Genomic DNA, 25,429 nt, shown 5'->3' with positions numbered 1-25,429 from the left:
ATCCACGTATCAAAACAAAATGAATGCGCTATCGCGTACGAGAGAGATGGATAGAGAAAGAAATATATACGTACACACAAGATCGACATGTCAGTGGTTTTTGTCTTAAAACGAAAATAACCGTGGTAGAACGAAAGTAATTTTTCAAAATGAATGGGAATTACCCGAATGAAACGAAACTGATCCAGCTGAATTACGATAAAGTGGAGATTGGTAAAACGGTAGTAAAGACGATTGAAATATGGAACGAATCTTCTGTAAGTATCAGGTTGTTGCGTGTAAAATCTCAGTTCCGTAATTTGTAAAGGTTTTCGACTTTCGTAAATAAGTTCTCCATGTTCGAAAACTTATAATCGTACCGGAAGCAAATGCAAAATTTTCTTCCGTTTTAGGAAGTAGTTTTACTTAACTGGTATCGTGTATTTACAATAACTATAATGGACGAAATTTCTATAAGAATAATATTAAAAAAAAATGTTAAAAAATAATTAAGGAATAATAGAAAACAGAAAACTAATGTACAACATTTTTAAGAACTATTTTATTTCTATCGTAAACAAAATATTATAATTTAATGCACAGAAGTGCGACGAAAGTACAAGAACAGTCTTTTAAAGTTGTTTCGAAAAACTAAGTTTGTAATATTAATAATTGGTATCTTTTTTTTCTATTCACCTTATTGGCGTAGTGTTTCCTCCTCGCTACTCGTGCGAAATACCCTGAGTCGTTAAGTTTGTTTGATATCGTTTCTAGACAAACTTTGTTATCAGTTTTTGCCTTTAATTCTGCTGCGATTTTAGGCTCGCTCTCAAATGGATTTTCTTTTATTTTCTTTGTAATAAATCGTTCATCCCTTTCGGTTAACGCATATTTTTAAATAAACCTGTATTAATCCTGGCATGACTCCTTTTTATCATTTGACCAATCTCGCGATTTCCAAATTTTCTATAAATAAATCACAAATTTGTTTTCCTCTATTATAGTTTATTTATTTTTAACACTCATTATGATAAAAAATTATGATTCATTAACAAAGCACGCTAAGAATTTACGAAATGCTATGAAACAAAAGAAACGGAAATAATAAAAGAAATCCGGGATTCTCCCAAAGTTTTGGTTTTTATTGTTATGTTTCGTCAATAGATGTCGCTTATGAATATTTTTTTCTCGCCGATGTCCTTACTTCATTCGGCATTTCAGATTGTCTGTTGTATTTCTATCTGACAACTGAATTAATTTAATTTTCTAACTGCTTATGTGTCTTTAATAACTAAGTAGCTTTCTATAATCAAAGTTATTATTGTTTAAACTGAACGTACACATATTGCAGTATATGGATCCTTTTTTTAGTAGCTGTAATTTCATTTCATGATTCAAATTGTAATTTTTATGAAATAAATAACGAATGAAGAGCTGTTTATTTTTATATTTATTTCGTAATTATTTATTATTTGTAACAAATTATTCTCTATTTATTTAAATAAATAATGATAAATAATAAGATTCGAATAATTTTGAATTCATTATACGAATAATTATTTGTTTACACTAATTTAGTAACACTAATGTATTTTTGTGGCTCTATGGAAGTACACTAAAAATCGTTTTTAAGGCGTCTTTATACTGTTTGGGTAGTGCAAACAAAATTTAGTTATAAAGTATAATTTTAGACCCTTGTGTTCGAATATTTTTGTTACTCACTGTATTCAATATAGAAATTAGAAAGTAAAGGTAATAAAACTGAAAATATATTAATGTTTACTTTTTACTTCATGTATTAATTAATTAATACATGTTATGTAGTATGTCGATGTAATATTTTCAATATTACTATTAAATAAACTTTTTCTTTATCTCTTCTAATAAAGTTTTTCAAAGTGTGTTTGCACAACCCTCGTTAGATTTTTAGATATACCATTGCTTTAGTGTATTGACACATTATGTATCACGCCAGTATTCGATATCTAGTCGTGTCTTCAACATTTGTTCAAATTATAATATGAAAAATAGAAATATTCTATTATTCAATGCTGTACCTTGATACGCCTACCAGGTAGAGAACGCTAAACTGCACAAGTATTGCATAAGCCAAAATAAGCGTTAATGTATTTGTTTCGAGTTGTTGACGAAAAAATGTGTCAAAATTCGAGATAAAAAAAAAAACAACTAGCTTACCGGGTAGAGAACTTGAAACTGCACAAATATTATATAAGCGAAAATAAGCGTTAACGTTCTTGTTTTCGAGTTATAAATCCCACTCGACTCCGAACGATCGCTCCGGTGGCAAAAATTGTTGTAGGGCAAAGGACAATGTTAAGTCATAGAGGGGTTTACTGACCCAAGAGCGTACAGCATATGCTATACACCGTTGGAAAGGTCTCGCCAAGGCGAATCGACTGATACCATTTTTAACTTCGATATCAGATGGGATAATGTCGAAAAATGGCCTCAAAGTTCGAGATTTTGCGGTTTTGAACAAAAGAAACCGGTAGTAAAAGCCCATCCGACCCGAGGGACCTCGGGTAGGCACCTGAGGAAAAACCGAGGGGTGTAAGCGATACTCTAGCAGATTGGGACGGCAAATGTGCCCCACCACATTCATTTCAGTGCCGTGTTGGGCCTGCGTTTGTCGCATACGCCCCGTTCCAAATGCCCAGGGCGAAATCGCCAATGGATCAGTTGTTTTTCATGAACATAATATATTCATGATAGACGATTCGCAGGTATGAGTTGGGAATGTGCAGGTTAGTATTCAGTATTCACATCATTATGTTCCGTTCAATCAATAAAATGTCACTCCATTCACTATTGTAAGTGACGCATTAGTCTGAATACTAACCTGCACATTCCCAACTTATACCTGCGAATTGTCTACCATGAATATATTATGTTCATGAAAAACAACTGATCCATTGGCGATTTCGCCCTGGGCATTTGGAACGGGGCGTATGCGACAAACGCAGGCCCAACACGGCACTGAAATGAAGGTGGTGGGGCACATTTGCCGTCCCAATCTGCTAGAGTATCGCTTACACCCCTCGGTTTTTCCTCAGGTGCCTACCCGAGGTCCCTCGGGTCGGATGGGCTTTTACTACCGGTTTCTTTTGTTCAAAACCGCAAAATCTCGAACTTTGAGGCCATTTTTCGACATTATCCCATCTGATATCGAAGTTAAAAATGGTATCAGTCGATTCGCCTTGGCGAGACCTTTCCAACGGTGTATAGCATATGCTGTACGCTCTTGGGTCAGTAAACCCCTCTATGACTTAACATTGTCCTTTAAATACGCTATCCTGTAGGACAAATGCAGGGGATCATAACTCCGTTATTTCATAGTATTTTTAATTACAGTATCGTTATTTACTATTTTACAAGTATTAGGGTTCTTCCATCGTAAATAATTTTGAAACACATTGTAAGTTTAAAGCGCCGGTCACCGGTGACCACTATGATAGTCAAGATTAAAAGGCTGAGCAAATAAGTAAATAATATCAGAAAATACATTTGGCGGTTTATAAACAAAACAATATCACTTTACAGATTGTGATTATGGTCTCAAGGAGTTCACTGGTCCTTTTACATATTTTTGTCATGATTTGTTGAATAAAATCATTTTTTATAATGTATTAAATTTTATTTTGATGCAATAAAATTATACAACAAATTTTATTTATTGATACAATTAGTTAATGTTATTTATTTAACTGTTTCTGAAAGAAATACTTTGATGTTTTCAGCTTTATTATAAGAATAAAACAATATTTTCTCATTTGTGAATTACATCACGAAGAAATCTCACAGACTAAAAACATTAACATTATTCGTTGCAGAAAGAACTAATGTATCAGGTTCAAAGAGACCCAACCACCAATCCTTTGGATCATGTCTTTCATTTACGTTCGTATACTTGGATACTAGCACCTAAAGAGAAATATACGTGCGAGATACGTTATCGGCCGTTTATCGCATTTTCAAAAAACGTGGACTATTTTACTATCGTCGATTCCATTGGAACGTCTACGAAAATTGTTACCCGTGGAGATTGCATTGGTTCGAATGATAGAACTTTATACTAATACATGTATCCCCCATATAACGCGGCACTTTACTTCCTAAACAATGCCATATTACGTGAATTCGTGTTATATGAAACAAAATAGTAATATAAAAAATCAACAACTTTTTAAAAAGAAAAAAAACAACTTTTTTTTTTCTGTTTATATGTAAGTATACATATACAAACAAAATTATACAGGGTGTTCGGCCATATTTGGAAAAATTTCATTGGGAGATTTTAGAGACCAAAATAAGACGAAAATCAAGAATACCAATTTGTTGATTGAGGCTTTGTTAAAAAGTTATTAACGTTTAAAAGTCCGCCTGTAGAACAGCAATTTGCGAACAGCTGAGTGGCGCGCAATAGTGGTTCTCACTCAGAAAACTGTACGACTGTCAATACGTCAATAAGTAGAGTTTCTCATGCTGAGTGGCGCGCGATAGTGGTTCTCACTAAAAAAACTGTAAGACTGTCGATACGTCAGTAAGTAGAGTTTCTCCCCAGACGAGATATACGAGTAGACCTTACACCTAATGTATTTTTTCGGCCCATTTTTCCATTTTCGTATCATTTGCAACATTACCAACAGGTTACACAAATGAACACAAGAAGAAGTGAGACTGAAAATGAAATTACACAACATTTCTGGCCACACATTATATTTTCGGTAAAGAATTTTTTTCTCGAAAGTACGTAGGATTTCGAAGGTATGCGTATTCACCAAAAATGATTGCAATTGACCCCTGCAATCGAAAATAATTTTTCTAGAGTGATTTGAAACTTTTCAATTTCGCCGAAAAATTTAGGCACCTACCCCCGTCGATTTTCCTTAAAAATTCATTTTTGATTTTTAGTAATTTTGTTTGACGCCCTACAGAAAAGTTGTCTAACACTTTTTTGTAGATACCCATGAGCTCTACTTCAGAAAAAATGTTTCATTGAAATATATTCACTATTGTAGGTGTTATGGACGTTTGAAAATTGCGTTTTTTAAACCGTTCCATAGTCAACTAACATGTATTTACGCACGCACTACAGCTGCTGCCCATAAATTCTAATTCAGTGAATAGTTCCCCAACTGACCGCCATCCATGAGAAGAGGCCGCTAAAATCACCTCCGAATTTTCAGGTCGGTATGACAGTCAGATTGGGCCTCGAAAGTCGATAAGGTGAAAGGTCTACTCGTATACCTCGTCTGTGGTTTCTCATTCAGAAAACTGTAAGGCTGTCGATACGTCAGTAAGTAGAGTTTCTCATGCTGAGTGAGAACCACTATCACGCGTACGCAGCTGCTTGCAAACTGACGTTCTACAGGCAGAACTTTAAACGTTAATAACTTTTTAATGAAGCCTCAATCAACAAATTGGTATTCTTGATTTTCGTCTTATTTTGGCCTCTAGAATCTCCCATTACAATTTTGTCCATATTAAAAAAAAATTAAAACATTCTTTTTTTATTTGTGAGTTAATTCCATTGTTTCTGTTAGATCTGAGTTTTGTACAAAGCAATTTATATAACTGTGGCATTTCTATGAAGCGGAATACATATCCGTGTTATGTGAGAGTTCCCTATGTGTATATATTATACGAATCTCTTTTTTATAAAAAGAAAATTTTTGCTATTTATTGCTTTATTTAAATGAAGGATAGTAATTCAATTTTTTTGTGGGACTTGTTTTTCTCATATGTTTTTATTATACTATATTTTTAATGTATGCGTAATTTAATTACATTTTCATAGGTCCGGAAGTGACATGTTCCGTAACGAAAATCATAATGTTTTCGACGAATGAGAATCCTGAACCAAAATGGCGAATCAAACTTACAAACAAGTCTAAAGTAGCTGCGACATTTATGCTTGCCATGAACGAAAAGTATCGACCGTTTCAATTAGACACGAGATACGGTTGCATTAATGCTTGTTCTTATAAATATGTTTTGATTACATTCACTCCGCCAGAAAACGGATGTTACACGTACTATTTGCCCGTTTTAATACTACACCAAGTAAATCGATAGGTTGAAATAATATACTAGTCAAAGCAATTAGAAGATTGCCAAGCATACCGGAAAACGAATTTAACTATGATTGTATTATTAAGTTAATAAATAAGAAAGCCAAAAAAGGCTAGTTAAAATTAAAATAATCTTTCGTAAAATAATTACAAATTACTGGTTTATGATCATTCATTAATTTATTTTTGTTATGCATTTTTTAAAAATATAAAGCTTTTCAATTACCAATTATTTCATGATTAATGTTGCATTTGCAAATTGTATTTCCCTTGTCTGATTTCATCTGAAAAATCGCTTATTTAATTAGACTTGCATTTCAATTGATTTGGCTAATCGATGTTCAGCTTTCGACTGTATTTAAGAATTTGGAAAAATTATTCTATATAAAATAATCACACAAAATTACATATGGATATAGTAATAGTATACAGGGTACTTTATGATCATTCAATAATCTTAATTATGATTCATTGATTGCTTATTTTAGTAAAATGCAAAACTAATTAAATAATTAATTATTACTTAGCTCTGATTCCAGGGATGGATATTTTTAATATAATAATATTTTTATTCATAGTTTAACTCACACAATATTTTAAATTATCGAATACTGTAGCATCTATCGATAAGAGTCATTTGATTGGGTAATCTTCTAATTATTTTGAGCAGTGTAGTCGAATTTGGAGTAAAATTTAATTTTGGAACAAATAATATTTAACATTTAAATATTAATTAAATAATTAATTTCGATAGTAAAATTAAATGGTATTTTAATACTATTTTAAACATTATATTATATTCAAGAGATTAGTATGTATTATCGAACTTGATTTATTATCCACTATATCAGTGATGAGGTAAACGTGGCTTCTATTTTTTTTTTAATTCCCAATAACTTTATAAAAAGATACATTCAAAGAACAATATAAATATTGGAGAGAAGGAAATAATGTAATTACATAACTAACTATTATTGATTAGGTGTACAAATGAATAATTCAATTTTTTCAGTCACATTCAATGTTTATTTTAAAAGAAAGTAAATTGAATTGTTCAATCAAAGTATTCGCCGTTACTTTCTATAACTTTAAGCCATCATTCAGGCAGTTGATGAATTCCATCTCGGAAAAATTTTACGTTTTTGTACCCGATAAAGTTGTCAAGCCATTTTCGGATCTCATCCAATGATTGAAAGCGCATATCGAATAAGGCGTGTTGCATCGACCGGAACGGGTGATAATCAGATGGAACAATGTCTGGTGAATAAGCCGGGTGCTGTAAGACGTCCTAGTCAAGACTCATTATGGTGTCTTTTGTATGGGAAGCAATATGTGGCCAGGCATTGTCATGCAACAATTTCACTGGACGTTCTCCTTTGCCAGTATACGGACGTTTTCGTTCCAATGCTTGACTCAAACAGATTAATTGACGTTGGTAGCAGTCTGCAGTAACTATTTCACTCGGTTCCAACAACTCATAATAAACCACGCCCTTGATATCCCACCAAATGCAGAGAAGAACTTTCTTTCCGAAGCGATTGGGTTTTGCAACTGATATTGATGCTTCGCCCGGATTTACCCATGACTTTCTGCGTTTCGGATTGTCATAGAGTATCCACTTCTCATCGCCCGTAACGATTTTCCACAAGAAAGACTTTCGACGCTACTTATTGAGAAGAGAAAGACACGCTGCCACTCGTTGATTTTTGTTGGTTGCAGTGAGTTCATGCGGAACCCATTTTCCTTCTTTCTGGATCTTTCCCATCTCACGTAGGCGTTTGGAAATCGTTTGCTGGGTTACTCCTAACTGTTCTGCAAGTTCTTTTTGCGTTTGTGCCGCATTCTCAGCGAGCAGTTGTTCTAAATCATCGTTCTCACACTTCCGAGGGCCTCGAAGGCGTTGTCTGTCGATTAGACTCAAATCACCGCTTTTAAACCGCTTAAACCAAAATGCGCACACATCATACGATACAACACCTTCACCGAGAAAGGAACAAATCGATTAGTATGCTCTTGCATCATTTTTCCCTTGTTGGAATTTGTAAAGAATGCAGTGTCGGATATGCACCTTATCTGTTGCCATTTTCGACTCTACTGAATTGAATTCTTTTGAAAGTTGTATTGGGCCTTTCGCTAAACTATCTTTTGTTTTAACTAGCTATATGTCAACACTATAACCGCAAAAGAGTGGGAAAATCTATTGGCTTTAAACTTGATTTTATAACTGCTTAAGATAATTTGGATTATTCATTTGTACACCTAATGTATTAATATGCTTATAAAAACTACAATATACATAATGTAGAACACAATTTATTTATTCTGAATTGTAAAACCATACACTTACAAGCAGTATTAATTGATAATAAACACGATTTCAATTAGAATTTTCATTGTAAATATAAAAATCAATATCTATTTCGAAGATTTTACTTTCATATTTTATCAATTTCTCAAGATTTGTACGGTATATTCCTGTAGCACGCTTATTATAAATGTGAACAATCCCGTAAGTTCGGGTAAATTAAAATAATTAGAGTTTTGTACTCTCTATAGAGCTCTTTTGAGACCACTATTGTGCTCTTTTCTACTGAATTCGATTATTATGTATATTCAAATCAGTTTCTAACAAGTATGTTCAAAACTTAGGAACCAATCATTATAGAATTATATGGATACCGTAACTCGTTTTCCAAGAAAAAAACCGATGCAAGTGACTTTAGTTATTCTCATATAATGAAAAGTGGCTTTGAAGGGTACATGAGCGACAGCGTCGATATAACAGGAGTCTTGCCTCCACTATCTTTATCGAAGAACTATTTCAATTTTGGCCGAGCAAACGTAGAAATGGAATATGACATTCAGAGAATTCCACATGCAATATGTCTTACCAACCACAGTCAGACCGATTTATTAATCGTGTGGGAAAAAGGTGATTTTAATCCCTTAACACCCGAATATTTTTCTTCACAGTCCAAAATGCACATATCTTTTGTTTAGTAAACGATCGGTTGACTACTATATTTTCTAGTTAGTATGTAGTAATCACGATTTGTTTACTCCCACTTTTATTTTCTTGAATAAATATTTATTCACTTGTATGCTTATTTTCCATTTATTACAAAAAACATGTATCGCATAAAGCACTCGATTTTTCACGGAAATTGGGCGTTGAAAAAACTACAGGTATTCATTTAAAGTAGCGAAGTTGACCTTCAACTAACCATGAAGTCGCCCACAAAATTAAGAAACAATAATGCAGTTCTATTTCCTCTTTGAAATAGAATAATTTGTGTCTGAAACATTATTCATAAAATACTTCGATTCTTGAGATATTCGAGCAAAAAGTGATTATACTTATTGTTTAGTACACTACTATTTGTGTTTGCAAATAATAATCATGAGGAGTGTAGGTTACAGACACAAATAACACTTGGTGTTACGAGCCAAAAGAGGTTGAAAGGCACTGCATTAAATTAATTTTTCTTCGTGTGAAATGTTACAGATCCCGATGGAATCTTCAACGTGACACCGTACGAGGTGCAAGTCCGAGCAGGTCATTCTGCACTATGTGAACTTTCGTTCAATCCCAGTACAGAGAACAATCTCTTTGGAAGGGAGATCGTCGGTTCTGTTTTCTCAGAACGCAAGGAAGGATTGATCTTTCCATTCGTTACAACTGTCACAGCAATAGGTTCAAATTTCTACTATCTATACATACAGGGTGTTCGGCCGCCCTTGGGAAAAATTTTAATAAGGGATTCTTGGGCCCAAAATAAGACGAAAATCAAGAATACCAATTTGTTGATTGAGGCTTCGTTAAAAATTTATTAACGTTTAAAGTTCCGCTTATAGAACAGCAATCTGCGAACACCTGCGTGCGCGTGACAGTGGTTCTCACTCAGCATGAGAAACCACAGACGAGGTATACGAGTAGACCTTTCACCTTATCGACTTTCGAGGCCCAATCTGACTGTCATACCGACCTGAAAATTCGGAGGTGACTTTAGCGGCCTCTTCTCATGGATGGCGGTCAGTTGGGGAACTATTCACTGAATTAGTATTTACGGGCAGCAGCTGTAGTGCGTGCGTAAATACATGTGAGTTGACTATGGAACGGTTTAAAAAACGCAATTTTCAAACGTCCATAACACCTACAATAGTGAATATATTTCAATGAAACATTTTTTCTGAAGTAGAGCTCATGGGTACCCACAAAAAAGTGTTAGACAACTTTTCTGTAGGGCGCCAAACAAAATTACTAAAAATAAAAAAATGAATTTATTAAGGAAAATCGACAGGTGGTAGGTGCCTAAATTTTTCGGCGAAATTGAAAAGTTTCAAATCACTCTAGAAAAATTATTTTCGATTGCAGGGGTCAATTGCAATCATTTTTGGTAAATACACATACCTCCGAAATCCTACATATTTTCGAGAAAAAAATTCTTTACCGAAAATATAATGTGTGGCCAGGAATGTTGTGTAATTTCATTTTCAGTCTCACTTCTTCTTGTGTTCATTTGCGTAACCTGTTGGTAATGTTGCAAGTGATACAAAAATGGAAAAATGGGCCGAAAAAATACATTAGGTGTGTCGTGATCGTCGCGACAACACTGTTGTGGTTGGCTCACGACGAAGAAGTTTTGCTGGTTGGTTTTTTAAATTCTTTATTGCGTGAAGTAATCCTTTTCGGATTTTTTAGAGTGATCTGGTCGTAGCTCGCGGGCTACCTTATACACCTAATTTTGGTGGGTGGAGACGCCGGAGTCGGAATAGAAAATTGGGAGTGGTTTATCAGGATTGGCTAATTGGGAAAAATGTAGGCTGGGACCTAGGAAAAGGAGTGGAGGTATGCATAGGGCTGTTCTGGAAAAGGAAAGTCGGTTAAGAGGACACCAGGGTAAGTGAAAACATGTGGGAAATATGGGTGGTCGAGCGGCGCCTCCAACCACCTAGCCGACGTCTGGCCTTGAGGGTACCACTTGCCCAGGCGACGAAAACTGCCTAATGAACAGGCGAGCAAGTGGTTGGGCCCTAACACTTGGGCCTACCCTACGTATTATATTGCGTCGCGACGGGACGCTCGAGGGTCTGCGACGCAACAAGGTGTAAGGTCTACTCGTATATCTCGTCTGGAGAGAAACTCTACTTAATGATGTATCGACAGTCTTACAGTTTTTTGAGTGAGAGCCACTATCGCGCGCCACGCAGCTGTTCGCAGATTGCCGTTCTACAGGCGGAACTTTAAACGTTAATAACTTTTTAACGAAGCTTCAATCAACAAATTGGTATTCTTGATTTTCATCTTATTTTGGTCCCTAGAATCTCTCATTAAAATTTTTCCCAGGGGGGTTGAACACCCTGTATAAATAAATCTATCAAGGTATGTTTGAAGTATTTGTTTAATTATTAGTTCGAATAATCGACATTTTACTGTATGTCATAACAAAAAATATATTTTAAACTAAGTCGTTTTGCAATTCTTTTGAAAGAGAAGTAAATTTAGTATGAAATAACGGCAATTATTTATGGCTCAACCCAATAATTAAGAACAGACTCGATGCGTTTCAGAATGAGTTTTAATAGTCAAATGTATTTCGTAGGTCACTCATTTCCAGCTTCGTCGAACGGATGGATCCCGCAATACAAAATACCTCAAACTGTAATAATGCCACCGTGTGTGCCACCGTATCCAGTTTATACAACGTTCATGATCAAAAAGTTCGGTCATTTACCCCTTATGTTTCAATTTGTTTCACCACCAGAGAGTCGTTTCACCGTGAAGCCAATGCTTGGTGTAATTTACCAGTACGTCAATTTTTACGTATTACAGTAGAATCTCTATTATCCGAATAATCGATTATACGATCACTCTACTATCTGAGCGTTCTATTATCCAAATTCAGTATGTCCTTGTAGAATGTACTTTGTGTCTTCTGTTTCTAACAATTAACTGAACCCACTGAAAATTTGATTTGTATTTATAAAGCCAAAAAACATGTTAAACAAGAACTACTTGTACACTTATTATTAATTATTATATTATTAAATACGTATATTTCGTTTTTACTTTTTTGAAAATATTTTTTTTCAATCTTTGATATTGTCTTCGATATTATAGTTTCTTTCGTTCAACATCATTATTTGTTCAAAATTGTGTTGTCGATTATTGTTTATAATTAAATGGCTGTTGTTCGTTTATAGATTTAATTTTTTGTATTTTTCCGAAACATTAATGGAATAGACGCGTGATTAAGATTTTTTAATTTATCTTGCTTGAAATTCAACTTACGATGAATCTGAGTTTTGATAAAGTTACCGAACTATTCCATGCTTTACAATTGCTTATCTATGACCGAAGATTAATCTTTGTTAAGATTCGTGGATAATTAAATCAATATTCTCTGTTGTTTAAATATTATATTTATTTATATTGATATTCATAAACGCTTTACATTTTAACGGCTCCTCAACGTAACTTCTTATACCACGTTTCTTCTACTACGTCTTTTCGAATATGCTCACACACTCAGTCTCCAAGCTGTGTGCGCACTCGTCTCCTGCGCATACTGCTTTACATTGTATTTTATAATTTACGGAACACGACTATTCTCAACAATCTTAATTGCTGCTTGCCAGAGAATTAATTTATTTGATCGTCGTGTTTTTTAATGATTGCTGTTACATGTACATTATCGCGTTATGTGGTCCGTTAATAATATAGAGCGTAGTTTATTCATGTCAATAAGTCATACATTGAAAGTGATACAACTGTTTCAGTATTAATATTCACGCACGAAAATCTCCGAAACCGCGTGGCGATCCTCATTTGGGGTTCCCCTACGGTCGACCTGTACTCCCCCGTAAAGCGCCATCGTGCGGTCATATGTGCGCCACACGTTATGTATCGTAAAAACATATATTTTAATTTACGTATGAATTGCAGAAATTATCAGATAATTACGGTTCAAATGTCACCGAAACCCGAAGATGCACAAATTTACATCGAACGATGGACAATATACTTTAACGGGAGCACGAAAAATGAGAGTTACATAGATATGAAGGGATATGCAGAGTTTGCGAATATTCTGTTCTTTAATAACAACGAATTAAATTTCGCACCGGTCATGCCGCGTTGTCAGCAGTTCGAAATGTTTGCAATGCGAAATATTACTCGCCACACATTAAAGTAAATGAACAGAAATTTCTTAATTATTGAACACATGCATACACAATCATTCAATGCATACATTAAATTTTATTTATATATTTTATATAATTGACGCCAGAGACTTTGACAATTTTTTGTTAGAAGGGTTAATAATACATTATTGTTCATTAACATCATACGTATGTAAAGAAAATGAATTTCTATAATTTAAAGGACCCCGTATAGATCTTATGGAAAATGGCCCCCGGTTAAATTAGCTGAACTTTTGATATGATGCAGTTCATGATGTCTTGATGAAAAGTTCCAATGGGCCCAAGCTTGTAAATTGAACAGTTTCCGAGATACGGGGGATCAAAAGTCAATAATAGTGAGCCTTATTCTAGACTACCACGTTTCAACATATTTGAGTGTAAGAAGCACTGTTGTACACTGCCCATTTATTTGAGCCCTTAAAACTCAGTAGTTGTACTGTGGGCCTTTAAATATTACCCCTTGACCTCTTGACCCTCTGACTCCCACTCAGGAGTCAAAATAAAAAAACGCCAAAAAGGTAAAAAATGGTTCTCTTTTTCAATGTACAAACTGTCCCGGACGGTGAGAGAGAGAGAGGGAGGTGAAAAGGTGTGTGAAAACTGAGTCAAAATTTTAACCAAAGTGATTACTAGAGAAAGGATTGTAAAAGGGAAGTGACTTGAAGAATAAACTTTAAATGTCGTTTTATAAAATTATCCTATTATTATTTTGGGAAATGGGCAAAAGAAGTAAACACTTGTGAGTTGCTCTGAAATAGAGAAACGACATTTAAAGTTTATTCTCCAAGTCAATTTCCTTTTACAATCCTTTCTCTAGTTATCACTTTGGTTAAAATTTTTACTCAATTTTCAGACCCCTTTTCATCTCTCTCTCTCTCTCCGTCCGAGACAGTCCCTGCTCTACTGGCACTTCGAGGTGTGCCGCCAAATTTAAATTAAAGAAATTCATTTTCTTTACACGTAATTAAGATATTATGTTATATTACGTATCTAACGATCATGATCAGGAAGTATATACCTTTTTTGATATTTTAAACTCTTAGAAATGAGTAACATTCTTATCTAATAATAAAGATAAACATGTGATTATCCGTTACGCGTTAATAATACACAACAAAAATATTCTACAACGTACAAATAAAAATTTAACTGTTCGATTAAATAAACATCACAAATAACTTGTTATATGTTGATTTTATATTTAGGTGACAATAAATGGATTCTTTACGCTAACTATTGTCTTATCGTTTCGAATGGCGTTGATGTTAGTGGATTGACACGAAATTTTTATGTATTTATAGATATACATTTTATCAATTGCCAACGGAACTTCATATGCAATATGAGAGTGGAGAAATTGTTCCCAACGATACTTTCCACCAGGAGTGTATTTTCCAACCAACCGAGCCAAACGTGAATTATGGTTTTGAATTGCAGTGCGTTTTGATTGTCATTAAAAATGGAATTACCATTGGCTTGAAAAGCTGCATAACTCTGCGAGTTCAAGGAAAGTGCGAAATGGGATTATTAGTGGTAAAATTATTTTTAAATAAATAACGGCTAATGCAAAATGAACGTAAACCAGTAAACCACACCTGTGACTCCTTTTACACGATTTAAAATATACACGGTTTCCTTAAAGAGTATAAAACTATACAGGGTGTTCGGCCACTTCTGAAAAAAATTTCAATGGGGCGTTCTAGAGGCCAAAATAAGACGAAAATTAAGAATACCAATTTCTTGATTGAGGCTTCGTTAAAAAGTTATTAACGTTTAAAGTTCTGCTTGTAGAACGTCAGTTTGCAAGCAGCTGCGTACGCGTGATAGTGGTTCTCACTCAGCATGAGAAACTCTACTTACTGACGTATCGACAGTCTTACAGTTTTCTGAGTGAGAACCACAATCGCGTGCCACGCAGCTGTTTGCAGATTGCCGTTCTACAGGCGGAATTTTAAACGTTAATAACTTTTTAACGAAGTCTCAATCAACAAATTGGTATTCTTGATTTTCGTCTTATTTTGGTCTGTAGAATCTCCCATTACAATTTCCCCCAGAGGTGGTCGAACACCCTGTATATTTTTATTTTTAAATTTTTGATGAGAAGGTCAATGACAACACACATTTAACGTAATTAGCATGAATAAAATATAAGAAAACATATTAAGTAAAATTGATCTTTGGTCTCTTTAAAAAAATGCGATATACAATGTGGTATACTTAATAAATTCGTGCTTCGTTTTTTAGGCGATTCCGGACGAATTAAATTTTGGAGAGATGGAATACAAAACTACCAAGATGCTGAATTTCGGTCTTTTTAATTATAGTATGGTAAATATTTACTATAAATTAATTTGTACCCATCGTAACTGGCAGCTTGGAGACGTCGAGAGGGACGTAAAATTACGTCCAGCTTCGGGAACAATTTTCGCAGGTTCTCATAAACAAATTACGATTTCGATTACACCGCATACACCAGGATATTACGAATTGGCTATCCAGTACTTGCTAAGAGTTAACTCTAGATCAGATACCTTGTTATCTGAGCAAGAACCTACCAGAGTGTCCAATGTGAGCTGCATGTGCATATTGCCCATTTTGAAGGTAAAATTCGACTGTTAAATATTACTCATGCTGGGCCGGCAAAGATACACCTTCGTTTACGTTACTCAGAGTGACTCTATTCCGACGATCAGTATAGCCAGAAAAATAAGTTAAATCCCATTATTGAAGATTGGAGAAGACAGCATAACATGGGGGCATCACTCTTCCGAAGTGTGATTTGGATTATTTTTCTGGCTACGTTGTCGCTAACAAAAGTCGTTTTTGGCGATCATCACAAAATCTTTTAATTTTTATTGAAAATTATTGGAAAACGTCCTGTGCCATCTGAAAACGCGGTAGAAACATCTTCCTCGAGTTTCTCAATTTCCTAAACTCATAACATACAAGTATCAAGTTTACCATGAAAATTGAGCAAAACAACAGTCTCCCCACTGGACATTTTGGTTCATCGCAACCAGAATGGAACTCTAGGCTATCAGGTGTACCGCAGGCCAACCCGCATCGATAGATACCTACACACATCTTCACAGCACCATCCGTCTCAAAAGAATTCCGTAATAAGCTCCTTAATACACCGTGAACTCACCATCTCCGAACCACATAACCTGAAATCTGAAATAGAATACCTCGATCAAGCCTTGAATAACAACGGGTACCATAGCTGAATAATCTTGAACCAAATTCAGTACCGGAAACCACAAGCAGAGGACTACCAGATCCAAGACTATCATTTTTCTGTACCTTGAAGGTACGACTGACCGCATTAACAAGAGGTATTGCGAAGGCACCTTCAGTGAGACCTAACCTAACCTAACCTAACGTAACCTAACCACCCACGAAAATTGAACAAATATGTAAGCCGTTAGTCAATCTGTTGGATGACTAACACGACCATACAAACACCACTCAGTCACATCATAAACATTACTTATCCAAACATCCTAATCACGATTTCTAATCCTTACTCATCCTGAACCTCGCACCCTTCCTGAGTCACACTGTCTCTTGACCATCGTCCCTACTTCTACCTATCTCCAGCAAGAGTATATAAAAGCTTGCAATATTGAAGAATCGTCAGAAAGAGTCTAGTACTTAGTCGACCTAATACAAGTTGTACGAGTTTCTTAAGAAAATAAAATGTTGTCAATTCTACCGGAATCCAACAATGGTCAATTTTGGACAGGTATCATAATCATTAGGCTTTGCAAATATCAATTTGGAAATGCGTTTTCTATCGTTCGAATAGCTTGCAATCAAAATTAAAAGATTCTCTGACAAACGCCAAAAATAAATATTGTGCAAACCGTCACACGGTGAGATTGTATGAAACTGAATGGGGAAACCCATCCGACCACCCTGATAGGGCATATCACGAGGAATAGTGAGAAATGGGGGAAGGTGCGAGTCTACACTGAATGCTCGAACCTTCTTGCAGATAAACGTTCAGCGTTCACCCTTTCCCGTTGAAGGGCTATCTTGCATGGATCCAGTGAAGCGAGTCCAGCTCGCCTTTAATGAGATTCGACAATTTTAAATCGTCGTTACAAGGTATCGATGCAATAATGCAAGATTTAAACTTTTTTATTTATCTCTTTTTTTGTAATGAATTTTGTTTTTACATATTGGTCAAATTTTTCTGATTAAAATGAGACCAAGCACGACATACATACTCTTCTAGAAACAATCTGTGGCGTCGCCTCCCATGCTCGCCACCAGAGAGCTCGTGCTATACAATTTCCCAACATCCCAGTCATCTAAGGCAGGGCCTGCTAGAAAGCCTTACTGACGAGTCCCCTCTAGCTTTCCTTTTCTGTCCTCCTACGATAATTTCTCCGAGATCTTACCCGCAGCGATGCAACGCCACAAATCCATTTTTGTAATTTGTCGGAACAACTATCCGACAAACGTTAAGTAAAAATGGTCCTTTCATCATGTTTGGTCCCATTTTAACCAGAAAAATGTTACTAATATGTTAAATGAATTTCCTTATGGATAAATGTAAAAATAAAAAAGTTTTAACTTTGCATTGCATTAGTACATTGATACACGGACATTTAAATTTCTTCGAATGCTCGGGCTTTCATTCCCTCTTTGTTTTTCGCTCGCTATCCTTCTCGAAGATTAAACAAGGCTCGAGTTTCGTGTACCATTCTTCCACGAAAAGAAGGCACAATGTGTTTGCATACCCACTCCTGTTGCAGTCCGCTGACTCACAGGTATTGGTCGAAAACGGTGACGAAGATCAATGACAACCAATCAGCAGACTGCAACAAGAGTGGGGATGTGAACACGCTGTGCCTTCTTCTCGTGAAAGGACGATACCTAGCAACTAAATGCTCGCGACAGGTCCCCACGTTGCGAGACCTTACGTCAAAAATACTGTACACATGATTTTAATATAATTTTCATGCATATTAGGTAAGCAACGTGTGCGCATTCGGATGCAATCAAAAATATTCGTTGAATATAAGCAAACCTTTTTTATGGAAATCGATGCAAATAAACGAGTATGATAATTTCACATTGTTAATTTCTGCATCATAATTAAGTTTATTAAATGTATGATTATTAATTTTTTTTTTAAATAGATTAAACGAAATTCTAAAAACTATATCGCCAGGAGGAAAGAAGACACTGTCTACAGCATTATTTCCAATGATTATAAACGAAGGAGCTGTATTTATAAAATTAGTCATGACGAATATTTCTAAATTGCCTATTTCATGGATGTTTAAATGGATCCATCGATGCGATTGTAAACGTACGGTGAAGAAGATAGATTTATCGTTTCAGACGGAAAAGCTTGATTGCGCTCACCGGACTCTTTGCACCTTGCGCCCAGAATCGGGCACGTTGGAAGTACGAATCTTGTGCCATTAATATTAACCATTTTTATATTATTAAATTAATTAAAATATGAAATATGTAGGTAAACCTTACGTTTAGGGGAGACAGCTGCGATGACCTTGACCTTGAAGTATGTCGTCAAGCCCTGAATGACCCTCAGAAGGTTTTAGCCGTCGCTCGTTTTTTATTAAAAAGTTATTAATAAAAATGTTATTAGTATTACACTAGAATCTGCGTATACGTATACTCAATGTGACCTTGACTTTCACACAGTTTGTGAAGGTCACACTCTTGAGCATCCCTCAAAAAGATATAGCTATCCCTCGTTTTTTATTAAAAAGTCATTAGTATATAAAAATTACCGGAAACAAAAAACAAGAATATGGGATTTCGTTCTATGAGCCCTGCGGAGCATAAAATAAAACATCCCCACGAGTTGAACAGTATCATATTAAATTAAAAGACCTCACCCACCAAAAAAAAACTACACTTTTTTCTTTTTTTTTTGTAGGTGGGGAAATCCTCATGGACACCTCGAGGCCCCTAAATAGGCCTCGGGGCAGTGCCGGACTCTTACCGGCTAAAACCCCACGGTGACTGTCTTCCGACGTTGCGGCGGGGGACCGGGACCTCTACTGAGGCATCACAGAAACTCTGTGACAGAGTGCCCCGCCACGCCATACCTGTCGAGGCTCATCCCGGGGGAAGGACGAACGTGTTCTCTGATATCTCCGCCGCGGACACCTGCAACCACCGATGTTGTGGCCGGAGGAGAGCGCTGACGGGTCGCCCCACATCTTTGAGGTCCACCAAGAATAGGGAGGGGGGAGGGGAAGGAATAAGGAAGGAAGAAGGTGGGAGAGACATGGACCTCAAGGCTACGGGAGGGGGCCAGGAGGCGAAGGTCGCCTCACTCTGGGCACCCGAGGCCACCCTCTTTAAGCGGGGTGCTCGACCCGCTCGCAGGAGGCCACATAAAAAAAAAAAACTACACTAACCCAGACCTAACCCATTTTTAGTAGAACATAATTTAATAGATCGTTTTATTTAAATAAATATGTTATATAATATAATGAATATTATATGATTTTTATATGCTAATAACTTTTTAATAAAAAACGAGCGACGGCTAAAACCTCTTGGATGTTACTCAGGAGGTTGACCTTGACAACATATGTCAAAATCAAGGTCATCGGAGCTGCCTCCCATAAACGTAAGGTTTACCAAAATTTATAATTTAAATTTCAAATAGAATAAATTTTTTTTAGCCAAACGAACAAGTCATAATTACTATGGAAGTACGATATACCTTGATCGGAAAATCAGAGATATCCTGGGATTTAGATATAGGACACGATCGTCACGTTATTTTAAATGTGTTAATCGACTGTTTGTCCAAGTCTGAGCAACAATTCGATTTCCTAAGTTCCACTTGCTTAAAATTCGGACGAATTTACTTCGGGAACAGAGAAGCAATTCATAAAGTGAGATTTCGGTTCCATTCGTCTTTCTAGCATTGGAATACAAAAATACACGAATTTCTAGACATATTGGATATGCAACGTTACGAATTACGATTTGCCATGTACCATAAATGTCGATAATATTTGTAAACTGAACGAAGCTTATAATTGCGAAGTATTTTCTTGTTTGACTCAAAATGGTATCGTGAAAGCTCACGCAGCCAAACCCCTTCTTTTAACATTCCAACCTAGGATGTCTGGAGTATACAAGGTATTGATCAATTTTTTATATTCAATTTTGTATTCGAAAAAATACTGTTGTTTTTTCTATTATTCTATTTGTGTCGAAATTTTTAAAAAAAGCAGTACTCGAACACCTCTATAGTATCTACACAGCCGTGATAGATGTTTGTGTTTCAAATGTCTTTCTTTCCTTCCTATATTTTTGGGTGCGATACCAGCACTATCGGCTTTGTAATAACACCATTTCTCATCTACTTTCTAAATCCGCTATTTCCTATTGTCACCTGTACCCTGTCCCTTACTTAAATTATTCACCTCCTTCCTACTCTCTTAACCCCTCCTCCTCCTCCTCGTCTTCTCCTTTGCCCTTCTTCACTCTCCCGAAACCCCAACCTCGCTTCCAGTGATCGTTTACAACTAACAATACAATTAAAACTACCTAGATAAAACACACAAAAAACTAAAAATAATAATATTGAAAATACAACTAAACATACAATACTCCAATTTAACCTCTAATCTTAATTATTAATAATCTTTACCCCACTAGGAACAATCCTCCTCTCCCTCCTGACTTCCCTGCATACCCCAGCATCCACCTTCTTTCTTTCTTTACAAATCCTTCCCTATCCTGTCACAAAAAACCTTCATTACCCTATATACTTTGGTCCTATTCATCGCCAGTAACCCTACCACGTCTTCCCCTACCTTCTCTATCTCCTTCCTCAACCTCCCTCGCATCTCCTCTCTTTCCAGGTTATACAACCCACACTGTAACATTACATGCTCCACATTCCCTTCCTCCGGCCCACACTCACACTCTCCATCTCTAATCATCCCTTTCCTTGCCAATGACCCCCTTAGATTATAGTGATTTGCCCTTAGCCTGGAGACAAACCTAATCACATCTCTACTCACCCCCCTTACTTTTTCAAACCACGGCTTAAACCTCTCCCTCTTACCACTGACCCAAAACGTCCTAAAATACTCCCTGTCTTTTCCATCTCCTCCCTAAACTTCTTCCACCCGTCCTTCTTCCTTTGGTCCAGCACTTCCTCAATGGGCAGTTTCAAATGTCATTTTACACTATGTGTATATCCAAAATTTATGTTACTATCTATCATAGAGTTTAAAATATTTAACGTGTTACTACCATCTTCAGTTTGCCCTAATAAAATATTACGTTTTACGAGGTGGCATTGCCAATAATATTAGGCAATAAAACAATGGAATTAACATTAGAAGGAGAAACATCCTACGACTTTAGATCGACAATAATTGGGAATCCGATACCAATTTATTGTGCCTGTAAAAGCGAAGGGTTCCCTCTATACTTCAGCACAGATTGCATCGATATGTGGTCTATACCTACGTATAATATTATCGTGAAGATGCTTATAGTATATAACAATCTACCATACGACGCGTTAGCTTACAAATGGAAGTGGTACTTCTTTAAAATCTTAATTACTAATACTTCTTTGATACCTTAATCTTGGTTTTTCGATTTTCGTGCTAATTAAAATTTGTTTAATTCGTCGAACGCTTTCAGCCAAGAAGTACCAGAGATACTTCAAATTGAAGTATTCCCTAGCAAAGGTATAATATGCCCAAATGCAGTACAGAGTTTCAAGGTGACAATTTTTACTAAAGGAGAACCGTGCAGAGTCGATCTCAATATACCTTGTGAATTCTTTAATGTCGGTGAAAGACGCAACTATCAAAGAAGTATCATCAAATATGATATTCTTAAAAAAGAATTGGAAGGACAATTTACTATTACGGAAAGAGGCACTAGTGTGCCAGTAAGTGATATATCTTATAGTAATAGAATTAAGTGATTTTATAAATGTCTAAGATTTCATTTTTATATAGGAACCATGGTTAAAAATACTAGACAAACCAGAAATATTTTGTAAACCATTGAGTTTTCGTTGCTCCATATATTCTGTAGAAGATGAATGTTTAAGAATCAATTTAGTGGAGGAATTAAAAGCTGCTCCGTCACATGCAATTCCCTTTGACAAAAATAGCGATTGTAACGTTAAAATGGAAGAAAATGAAGTTTCTGTGGTCGCATTTATTTTGGAAGGATTATTATGGTAAAAACATTTTTTTTATGTTTTCTTTGACAATGATTGTAATGATCATCAGTTATAATAATTAAACATAATCAATTTTTTTAAGACGCAGCATGGTAGAACGTCATTTTATAACAAAATATTGAAATTTATATTTTATAGGGATATTCTTAATAGTAAAAAATTTATGAAAACTGTTGAAGAAAGTTTAATACCTGGAAGAAATTTGTATTATTCACAATTCACAATGGATCTTTTCGAGCGAAAGAAATTAATACAGAGATCTTATGTATCACCGCCACTGACATTTATTAACTCTATATTAGAAGAAGTAAAAATAATAAGTTCAATCTGTTAGATTAATTATTCACAAAACAACATTGTATATCTTACAATTATATTTTTTCAGATATTATATATCATAGTACACGAAGAATTCTCTTTAGAAACAGTACATTTAATTCCTAAAGAAGACATAAGGCATGTTAATTACCTTAAAACTAAATTAAACAAAGTCCATATTAAACAAGGTAAGAATATTTAATTTCAATTGTTTGAAAGAAAGTTCTTTATTAAATGGTATTTAAGAAAAATAGTTCATGCAGGCATGTATTTTGTAGGTAATAATTTGTTCGACAAGGAAGAAATAAATTACATGAAAGCAACATCTAAAGTATCTTTTGTAAATTGATTATGGAAAATAATTCTATTTATATACACATACTGTTGTAAGTAGTCAATATTAACTAGTTTCTTTGTTATATGGATCTGGAATTCGTTTAAATACAGCTAAAAACTTGTCCCCTTTATTCCTTGTTACTTTTTGTCCTTCTTCTGTACTCTCATACAGTTTTTCCACAATAGGGTCTACATCCTTTGTAAAAAATGACTTTATTATACACTTTAATAATATTGCAATACTAGTATTAATAATAATATATTTTTCTGTCACTCTTTTTTTGAAATGAATAATTTGAAAGACTTACCAATTCTTCCTTGGGAATATCATCAAACAAAGGATGCTCATGAAAATGCTGCACTATCCATTCATGTAGATCTTTCACATCTGTCACTGTGTATATAATAGCCTTTAAATGATACTTATAATTACTTATCTATATATAAGAAAAATATTAAAATAAGAAACTATAATTGATATTACTCCTTCAGCTAATACATAGGCATATTCTGCTAGCAGCGTTCTGTTTATAATTCTCCATTTGTGTTTTGACTTTTTGAAATGTGGATCCGGGTATAAAAAAAACATTTTCTTCAACTGGAAAAATACATATAATATTAATAATCGAAATGGATTTAAAATTAGCGTTATAAAAATAAGATTACACTTTGCTTGTACCTGCCCTTTGCGAAAGTAATTTGGCAAATATTTCATTGCATTGGTCCTTAGGCACGCAATGTTCTGATATTGTCCAGGGTACTGCGATCGTAGTGCAAGTATACGATCCGTGACATAGTCAGAAACTTTTACTCTAATCTCCATACCGAGAATGAGATTATTGGGGAACATTGGCGACAGTGTAACTATCAAATGAATTTTATTATTATTATATGTCAAAGTATGATGCTTAAAGCTAAAATGAATGTACCCAGTAGTCCTCCGTAACCACATCCAATGTCTGCAAACTCCACACATTTTTGCTGCGAATCGTTTTCTTCGGATTTTACTTCAGTGTTTGAAAAATACAATGGATATAACGAACTCCAGTTCATAAAGTCAGGTTTTACAGGGCTGAAAAGAAATTTCATTTATGGAAAAGACGCGATAATTTTTAAATTTAAACAAAATTATAGTCTAAGAACGTGTAAAGTTAATAACGCAATTTCATAATGATTTTTCATACAAGTGTTTATTTGTTTTACAAGAGACAATTACATACTATTCTATGCAGTGATCTGCTATGGGATTTGAATGTGCGCGTTGTCTGTAGTATTTTTTTTGCGGTAACGGTAATGGTTCTGTCATGACGACAAAGTTTGTTAAAAACAAGTCCACATGGGAAACACGAACTTAACCTAACCTGTATAAGACCTAACCTAACTGACAGGACGTGAGATTTGTACTTTACGATATTTCTAATTATGTTCGATGAATTAATTTTATTGTTCTCCAATTTTAGAAAAATAAAAAATTATTATAATACAAATAAAGAAAAGAATACTCTAAAAATTATTCGTGTACTAATGCTATATGCAGGTGAATTTAACAAAATGGAAGTATTAAATATTTGAACAATCAATATAGAAATGTTTAATTTTTATTAAAGTCGTAAATGTAATTCTTTTCTGTAAATGATTATTGTCAGTATCACAATATTCACTGTTTATATTCACAATATTCACAAAGCTGAGCATTCGAGCGAAATCGTCCGAATTGCAACCAGTATAAAACGTAAAAACGTTTCGAAAGAGTAGAAAAGTAGATACGCATCGTGATTCCAGATCGTGAAAAAGAAAATATTACAGCAACAGATTTAGCGTAGAAAACAATTATGAACCAAGTGCGAGTGAAAGAAAGTTGAGTTCTGTGGACAGTGTAGATGTTAAACTATCGCCAACTCATTACATACTATTGTATGATTGAATTTTTAACTACTTTTGGTAGTATTTCTAATTACATTATATCTAAAAATTGGAAACAAAAAGTAGCTTTTGAAGAATCAGGTTTCATGAATATGGGACAAGGTATCAGCAAAAATTTATACAGTGCTATTGTGCAAGACATATGTATATTCACATCGCGTCGAAGACAGTTTTTGACGGACTATGTAAAAAAGCTGTCAAAGAAGAGCAAGAGGAAAATAAAAAAAAAAAGTAAGATATGAAAATAACTAGAAAATTTCTAGTGACGAATCTTTGAAAAACGCGGTTTCACGAAGGCTTTCATTCATACGACACGTAGTACCACAGTCGACTTATACGAGTAGACAGACTTTTC

At 34.9% G+C, this 25,429-nt stretch overlaps 2 protein-coding genes across 2 annotated transcripts; one reads left to right on the top strand and one right to left on the bottom strand.

Annotated features, from left to right (window-relative positions):
• Positions 1-149: 149 nt before the first annotated feature.
• On the top strand, positions 150-23,164 carry LOC122400572 (cilia- and flagella-associated protein 65-like). The gene is made up of 19 exons (XM_043402094.1): positions 150-257; positions 3,831-4,050; positions 5,798-6,063; positions 8,721-9,003; positions 9,577-9,765; positions 11,675-11,879; positions 13,018-13,263; positions 14,579-14,810; positions 15,522-15,878; positions 18,258-18,346; positions 18,428-18,698; positions 19,955-20,170; positions 20,232-20,420; positions 21,586-21,839; positions 21,945-22,197; positions 22,268-22,494; positions 22,636-22,804; positions 22,883-23,003; positions 23,094-23,164. Exons 1-19 carry the CDS (start codon positions 150-152, stop codon positions 23,162-23,164), a joined length of 3,966 nt encoding a protein of 1,321 aa, XP_043258029.1.
• Positions 23,084-24,613, bottom strand: LOC122400679 (tRNA (guanine-N(7)-)-methyltransferase). Its single transcript, XM_043402263.1, has 6 exons — positions 24,372-24,613; positions 24,081-24,223; positions 23,831-24,015; positions 23,636-23,749; positions 23,460-23,561; positions 23,084-23,347 (listed from the first exon to the last, which is right to left on the bottom strand). Exons 1-6 carry the CDS (start codon positions 24,455-24,457, stop codon positions 23,216-23,218), a joined length of 762 nt encoding a protein of 253 aa, XP_043258198.1. The 5' UTR covers positions 24,458-24,613; the 3' UTR covers positions 23,084-23,215.
• Positions 24,614-25,429: the final 816 nt, after the last annotated feature.

Source organism: Colletes gigas, unplaced genomic scaffold (assembly GCF_013123115.1).
Source record: "Colletes gigas isolate AHSC1104 unplaced genomic scaffold, ASM1312311v1 Colletes_gigas_Sc00019, whole genome shotgun sequence".
NCBI classification, from domain to species: domain Eukaryota; kingdom Metazoa; phylum Arthropoda; class Insecta; order Hymenoptera; family Colletidae; genus Colletes; species Colletes gigas.
The sequence above is the reverse complement of the archived record's forward strand: the minus strand, read 5'-3'. Positions and strand labels throughout refer to the sequence as shown.

What these genes read in the sequence shown, in the direction of transcription:
- LOC122400572 (XM_043402094.1), top strand. Translation starts at nt 150, where the DNA reads ATGAATGGGAATTACCCGAATGAAACGAAACTGATCCAGCTGAATTAC. An exon ending in GCATATTGCCCATTTTGAAG is followed by an intron (nt 15,879 to 18,257) that starts GTAAAATTCGAC and finishes CATGCATATTAG; the next exon opens with GTAAGCAACGTGTGCGCATT. An exon ending in TTAGCTTACAAATGGAAGTG is followed by an intron (nt 21,840 to 21,944) that starts GTACTTCTTTAA and finishes GAACGCTTTCAG; the next exon opens with CCAAGAAGTACCAGAGATAC.
- LOC122400679 (XM_043402263.1), bottom strand. Translation starts at nt 24,457, where the DNA reads ATGACAGAACCATTACCGTTACCGCAAAAAAAATACTACAGACAACGC. An exon ending in TGGTTACGGAGGACTACTGG is followed by an intron (nt 24,016 to 24,080) that starts GTACATTCATTT and finishes TTCATTTGATAG; the next exon opens with TTACACTGTCGCCAATGTTC. An exon ending in ATATTCCCAAGGAAGAATTG is followed by an intron (nt 23,348 to 23,459) that starts GTAAGTCTTTCA and finishes TTTTTTACAAAG; the next exon opens with GATGTAGACCCTATTGTGGA.